At 36.7% G+C, this 7,500-nt stretch overlaps 2 protein-coding genes across 2 annotated transcripts in view; both read right to left on the bottom strand.

Annotated features, from left to right (window-relative positions):
• LOC135202696 (uncharacterized) overlaps nucleotides 1–3,581 on the bottom strand; it is an 8,058-nt gene extending 4,477 nt beyond the window's left edge. Inside the window, exons 1-2 of the mRNA XM_064232182.1 lie at nucleotides 2,877–3,581; nucleotides 149–922 (exon numbers count right to left, since the gene is read on the bottom strand). Of these exons, the coding sequence (XP_064088252.1) occupies nucleotides 149–922; nucleotides 2,877–3,476 (1,374 nt within the window). The 5' untranslated portion in view covers nucleotides 3,477–3,581. The remainder of the gene's footprint in view (nucleotides 1–148; nucleotides 923–2,876) is intronic.
• A 558-nt stretch (nucleotides 3,582–4,139) lies between these two features.
• Nucleotides 4,140–7,500, bottom strand: part of LOC135202621 (uncharacterized) — an 8,815-nt gene continuing 5,454 nt past the window's right edge. Inside the window, exons 4-7 of the mRNA XM_064232118.1 lie at nucleotides 6,312–6,848; nucleotides 5,408–5,947; nucleotides 4,714–4,836; nucleotides 4,140–4,463 (exon numbers count right to left, since the gene is read on the bottom strand). Coding sequence (XP_064088188.1) covers nucleotides 4,140–4,463; nucleotides 4,714–4,836; nucleotides 5,408–5,947; nucleotides 6,312–6,848 — 1,524 coding nt within the window. The remainder of the gene's footprint in view (nucleotides 4,464–4,713; nucleotides 4,837–5,407; nucleotides 5,948–6,311; nucleotides 6,849–7,500) is intronic.

Genomic DNA, 7,500 nt, shown 5'->3' with positions numbered 1-7,500 from the left:
GATACTGGCATAAGTTTGTTTGATGGACACAGAAACCAATCATGGCTCTATTAAAACTAAAAACACTGTGATTACAGTGCTAATGTTATTTGCTCTGCCTATCTCTTAACTAACTATTCTTCTCAACTGTGTCAGCATAACCACTTACGAATAAATTACTTTCATCGTTGCTGTTCTTCATCAGTTTTTGTTCACACGTTTTGCTCCAGTCTCCAGGAATATCATTTGTGTCAATTACTTTGCCGTCGCAGAGGCAGGAACCGAAACTTGGGCTGTCATCCCTGCCACTTGACAGATACTGAAGGGCCTCTGCAGAATCTCCCTTAATGTCTTCCGATGATGCTGCTGCTGCCAAATTCTCAAAGGACCCTCGTTCCAGATCTTCCTCATCAATTTCTTGTGCGATCACATTATGTAGATTGCCTACCGTTGCGTCTTCGGGAAATTTGACGTCTCGAGCGCCCAATATGAGTGGACAAATCGGGAAAACTTGCTGATCTTGTAAGCCTGTGGAGTATCCCTGAGGAAATACGAGGTCGTGATCTAATGTCAGGGTCGTCTTCGAGTTTCCAATGTGAAGATCTGACGTTTCAGACGTCTCTGAACTTAGCTTTGAATTATCGGAAAGATCATCTAACTTTTCGCTGGGTTTTTCTAAACTCTTCCCTAAGTATTTCAGCTTTTCCCTCATTGTTCCTGAACTCTTCTCTGGGTTTTTTTGGGTGCTGGAGATGAATGAAAAAAAGGAAACGTAGAGCTCCTGCATCAGACATTTTAGACAGGAGTAATCTTTGGAGAAATTTGAAATAGCACAAGTTGAGCATAGAATGTGACCACAAGAAAGAGCACGAGAGGCCTTGCTGTCGTCACACTTCTGAGAACAGACGTTGCATATGGCGTCCTCTAACTCCGGGATGCCTGGCTGAAAAAAAAATTCAAGCAGTTTGTTAGATGTTATCTAAAGGAAAACATGCATTCAGTAGTAAAGCCTAGCGCCATGGGTGGGCAAATAAAAAAAAATCACACAATTTTATAGGGCCGCATGGTATATAAAGCAAAATAATTAATATTTAAAATAGACAAAATAATAGGCTTTTAAAGAAAAAAATCTATTAATTTCCATTAATTGATATTTTAAATTACCGTAGAAGGTTCACATGAAATGCATTTATTGGAAATAGAAAGTAATTAGTAATTTAAAGTAGGAACTTCACGTGAAACACATTTGAAAGACAAAATAACCTTCCTCTTTCAAATTTACTAACATTTGGCGGGACGTAGTTTGCCCACGACTGGACAAGCCTTTACTTCAGGTTAGTTCGTGTAAATCTTATTTAAGTACCAAGCACCTGCAGTGTCGATCTGCAGTACTGAAGAAAATAGAGCAGAAATGTAAATCATTACACTACTATGCATGCCAGAGGCCGTGAAGGAGTGTGTTTCGTAAGCAACTTTGAAACCGACGTAGCATGGATTTCCATGCTACCAAAGTATACTGATTGTTCCTAACAATTTTCCTGATTTATGGCAGTACCCTGAATTGACAGATGTCCTTCATTAAACCTTTGACTCTTTAAAAAAATAAAACTTCTGTCTTTCCTCAGACCATTTCGAACAAGTGGTGATTTATGACGTATATATATCTGTGACGCAGAGCCATCCCCTTTACCTAATTATTTAAAGAAAATTATATATCATGATACACTATATTGATTTGCTTCACAAAAATTTTCATATGGGCCGGGATAGGTAAAATGACTTTCAACCATAAGTCATACAACCATTTGAAAAGGTCAGCCCTTTCCTGATGGTTGGGTGGTGGCTAAGTAAGAGCAGCTTGAACCTCATTTTCTTCAGTAAAAACGTTAGTGAAACACGTATGAAAATGCGCTGTAGTTTTGAAATTAGTACGAAATTTGAAACAATCAGTACTTTAGTAACGTGGACATTCAGAAGTCGGTTTAAGAGTTGTTTGCGGGTTGCTCTGTGAGTAGAGTCCGTACTGGCATAAGGCCAGCTTAATCAAAAACAAAATGACCTTTGGAATGCATGGTAGATACCCAGTTGACCCTAATTTGTTCATTCTTTCAAATAAATTAATTTATCTCTTGTTGGCAGTTCTCATCTGTAACTAATAAATGCAATACTGAGATTAATATATATTTATGATAAAAACCACACTGAATCTTGCTTGCAAATACCTATCAGTGGCTTAATGGCTGTACTACAGATAAGTTGACTGTCATCCTATGCTTGACGGAGAGAGAATTCACTAATGTGCCCAAAAAGGAAAAGAAATATTACCACTCATCATACATACATACATACATACATATATATATATATATATATATATATATATATATATATATATATATATATATATACAGACCACAAACCAGGAAAGAGTTAAACAGGGAGATGCTAAGTACATTCGTCTTATTACCAAGACATGGTCACAGCATGTCTTAGTAAAAGACGAAAGTATTCATCATCTCATTGTTTCAGTCTATCCTTCGTGGTTGTAACTGTTTGCATAATCATCACGTTTATACCAACTCGTGATTTAAAATCATATATATATATTAGTATATATATATATATATATATATATATATATATATATATATATATATATATGTTTATGTATGTATGTATGTATGTATGTATGTGTGTATGTATGTATGTATGTATATATATGGAGACATTCCCTTCCTAAATTGAATTCCAAGTTTGCTGAACTGGTTCAAGGATAATTGTTACTCTATCTACTTCATGTATGTGGCCCTTACATGTAGGGCGTTTGGTTTTAAACTTCCTCTGCTTTAATTCAGTCTTTTCGCTCACCATTCATCTGTGGGATCTTCAATTATTACCTTAGAATCTGAGTGAGTGGGCAGCATTTCATCAGAATCAACACTAGTGGAACGAATGCTCAGACTCTCCTCTGTGTTGCTTGATGTATACTGAGGAGTTTTTCTTTGATGCAGCATGTTATCTCCCGATGGGATTTCTGATGACTCATTTGTAGATTCATGGTCAAAATCCTTTTCATCTTCAAATTCTGGATTTACACGGCATAGATTTTCGGTGGCATTTTGTGCAGTATCACTAGTAGGTAGTAGCAAAGGTTCCGTGTCATCTCGATTGCCCAGTGCGAGTGGACAAAACTCCATAACTGCCTGAGCATGAGGCATACATCGAGCATAAGCCTCAGGATCTGAATTATTATGACCTGATGTCACAAGCCTTTCTGGGGCTCCCCAAAAAAGATGTGCTGGTCCAGAAATGACCGAGCTTGGCTGTGCTTCACTCTGCTCGCCTTGAGTGATTAGCTCTTCCCTGACTCCCGCAATTTGTTGTGAAATCTTTTCCTGAACTTCTGATTCATCAGAGGGAAAAGGAGAAGAGAATGCACGCACGTCCCTTATCAGACACTTTTGGCATGAATTCGCTCTGGAGATATCTTCACTCATACATGCTGAACATAAAGTATGACCACAGGAAAGGGTGCAAGCAGAATCGTCGTTGCCACACGTCTCAGAACAGATGTTACACACTATCTTCTCAGGCTCCGTGACCTTAGGCTGCTAGGAAGAAAAAATTGGATATGACTTAATTGCGTTTAAAATGGAAAGTAAGTTCAGGGTAAAAAACTAATTCCTATTTACTCAATACTGAAATTGTGTTGGTTCTACTGCAAATGATTATAATAAAAGTAACCGGTACTTTATTTACTTTAGATGGACACTGTGTAGGGGTACGTTAGTTCTTTTTTTTCAATCATGAAAACTTATATAAATGGTAAGGTAGATGTAGATGTTATATTTACTCAACTTCATTACCAGATTTGGAAGACAGAGTAAGAGCAACTCATTATTCTGGTTAGGTACTGGGCGTACATGAGAATTTTTTAAAGTCAACATTAATAAATATATTACTCATGGATAGACTACTCTTAAAAATTTTAAGTTCATTCATCAATTTTCAAAATACTTGGAACAAGTCTCCAGTAAAACAGTTTTCACGCTACCTTACAGTCAAAAGTTGTAGAAGTTTGTATGTCACCAGAAGCAACAGTATTAGAACAAATGACTGAACTCTCTTCTGTGTTACTTGGCGAACAAGGAATAGTTTCTTCAGGGTAACCCCCCGAGGTCTTCCACTAAGATTTCTGTTGAATCATCAGCGTCCACTGAATTTAGATTCTTTTCGCCCACAATTTTTTGATGGTTCACATTATGTGCAGTGTCTGTTGTGGCCTCCATTGTGATTTCTGTTGAATTATCAGAGACAACAAGGTTCCTATTCTTTTCACCACAGATTCCTTGTTGGTTCCCATTATTTATAATCCCTATTGTACCTTCAGTTAGTTCTTCAGAAGATGTATTAGTGTCTGAAACCACGTTGTTTTCATTTGGAGCTTTAAGTGTCGGTGGACCATAGTGAAATCCCTTTTCAATCTGAAAAAAGCACACGGAGGAACCCCAAGGTCTTGGTCTAAAGTCGCATGCTCCTCTGATTTCTCTAAAGGTAAATCTGCTGTTCCAGATATACCAGAACTGGAGGTTGTTTCAACTTGAGCTTTCTGGACATTTAGCTCCTGTGTAACTCCTGAAAAGTGCACTGAGGCATTTTCAGAAACTTCTGAAGAAACAAAGGCAACTGGAGAATCCCAGTGCATCTTTAACTTGCATATTGACCACGAATTACCTCCAAAACTTTCATCCACACACGTTGAGCATAGAATGTGACCACAGGAGAGCTTCCAAGGCACGTTATCAAGGTCATACTTCTGGGAACAGATGCAGCAACTTCTGACTCCATGGCTCTTTCCTTCACAAATATGTGATATTAAATTCTTGCACGATGAAGGCAATCATTAGATTACAGAAAAGGATGACATACAATTTTTACAAAAATTACTACAGAAAATTCTTGAATATTAAGTACAATAAAAGTTGACTAACCAACAAAACATTAGACATTTATTAAATTTTGGTTTCATAAGACATTTTTGTAAACATGGCAAAAAAAAAGTTTGAATTTAGAAATACGTAATGATAGAAAGGTGATGAATCAAATCTAGATGTGGTAGCATTAAATGGAACTAGGTTATGATACAAGGATATGAAAGTCATCTCAGTATACAGAAGATGCATGTGGCTAATGAAAAAAAACAGCTGCAGTTAAAAGTTTTCTTCAGAGTAAGAGACAACGTGCAGCTTTAGTTAACAAAGTAAAAAATTAGAAGAGTGGTGGAAGAAGCCGAAATACATTCTTCAAAATTTTACTTAGGAATAGAAAAGTAAAAATATTTTTTTCAATAATTATAACTAGTGACCAGCATATCACTTGAAACAATATATAAGGAGGAAAAAATCTGGAGACATGAATGACAACTTACTTTGATATCTTCCGTTGAAGCATCTCTTGACTTATCTAAAGGTTTCTGGCTTTGAAAAGTTTCCCCACAAACTCCTTCATGGCTTGCAGTATATACATTTTCTATGGTGGCCTCAGTATTTCCTTCATGAAATGTATGAGTAGGAGAGTGCTCAGAATTCTTTTCGTTCTGCACAATTTCCTCGCTTGAATCAGTGGGCATTTTGAAGGACCTGAAACCTTGGTCTGTTGTTGCAGATGTAAGTGAATCTATATTTGCCTCAGCTTGGGCTTTCTGAATTAACATCCGTTCCTTGGTTTCTACGAAGTGTTCAGTGCCATTTCCAGAAAACTCTGAAGAAGAAACCACGGCCACTGAAGTGGAGGAACCACATGGCATCTGTGTCAAACACTTGGGATGTGAATTTTCGTTTGTGAAAATTTCGTCTATGCAAGTTGAACAGAAAATGAGACCACAGGAGAGCCGCCAGGTGGTATTTTCATTTTCAAACTGCTGGGAACACTTGTTGCAGACTATCTCCTGAGACTCCATAACTCTTACCTGTAAACAATGAAGGGCATTACATATACCTTGAAGGAAATAATTTCTCATAAAGAAAAAAATTGACTATAGCTTGAGTTGAAACATTCCAGAAGCTAAATCCTATTCAAGATTCAAGTGAACAGGACCTTTTATTCAACATAGGACACAAAAATGCAAATTTAGTTAGTAAAAAAAAGAAAAAAAAAAAAACAGAATGCTAGAGGTATAAAAAAATCTAAAAATTTTTATCTAGTAATAGTAATGAAAAAGTAGAAACAATTTTTAAGTAATTATGACTTGTGGCCAACATTTTGCCGAACTTAAAATGTGCTCAAAACAATTTGTGAGGATGAAGGAATTAGGAGACAGGAACCAAACCTACTGTTATATCTTCCGTTGAAGCATCTCTTGACTTATCTGAAGGTTCATGGCTTTGAAAAGTTTCCCCACAGACTTCTTGATGTCTTGCAATATATACGTTTTCTATGATGCCCTCCGGATTTCCTTCAGGAAGTATATGAGCAAGAGAGTGCAAAGAATTCTTTTCATTGTGCATAATTTCCTCGCTTGAATCTGTAGTCATGTTGGAGCCCAAGAAACATTGGTCTATTGTTCCAGATGAAAGTGTTTTTATACTTGCCTCACCCTGGACTTTCTGAATAAACATCTGTTCCTTGGTTCCAGCAAAGTTTTCTTTGTCATTTTCAGAAAACTCTGAAGAAACCACGGCCACTGAAGTGAAGGAACCACATGGCATCCGTTTCCAATACTTGGGCTGTGAATTTTCGTTTGCGAAAATGTCATCTAGACAAATAGAGGAGAAAATGAGACCACAGGAGAGATGCCAACGTCTATTTTCATTGTCAAACTGCTGGGAACAGTCGTTGCAGACTATCTCCTCAGACTCCATAACTATTACCTGTGAATAATGAAGGGTATTACTCACATACACCTTGAAGGAAATCATCTCTTATAAAGAAAATGTCAACTATAACTTGGGTCAAACACTCCAGAAGCTAAATACAATACAAGATTCAAGTAAATGGGTCCTACAGGATATATATATAATATATATAATATATATATATATATATATATAATATATATATATATATATATATATATATTATATACATATATATATATATATATATATATATATATATATATATATATATATATATATATATATATATATATATACACACACACACACAAATAAGAACAAATATGATCGTGGATTAAAATTTTCTCCGGAGCACTCCCCTCCCCCACCTCTAAGTTACAATTTTTGCCTCAACCCATGCCACGGTGAACTGTAGCCCATGCCAACCCACCGTCCTGGACTATTGAACCTACGCTGGTGGTAAGATGTTGTCTTTAGATCCCGAGCTGTTCGTGTGAATTTATCGTGATATATCGAGCCCATCCTTTGTCTATCATGGCTGATGGCAAGTATAAGGCTGGCGAAGACAGTGGCAGCGTTAAAAAGCCGCAAGTTATTTCAGTGGAGACTATGGTGGTGATTATAAATAAATTAGTGGTGGAAAAATGGTGGAGGTAGCATGCCA

Source organism: Macrobrachium nipponense, chromosome 33 (genome assembly GCF_015104395.2).
Source record: "Macrobrachium nipponense isolate FS-2020 chromosome 33, ASM1510439v2, whole genome shotgun sequence".
NCBI lineage: Eukaryota > Metazoa > Arthropoda > Malacostraca > Decapoda > Palaemonidae > Macrobrachium > Macrobrachium nipponense.
This window is presented reverse-complemented; position numbering and strand designations above follow the sequence as displayed.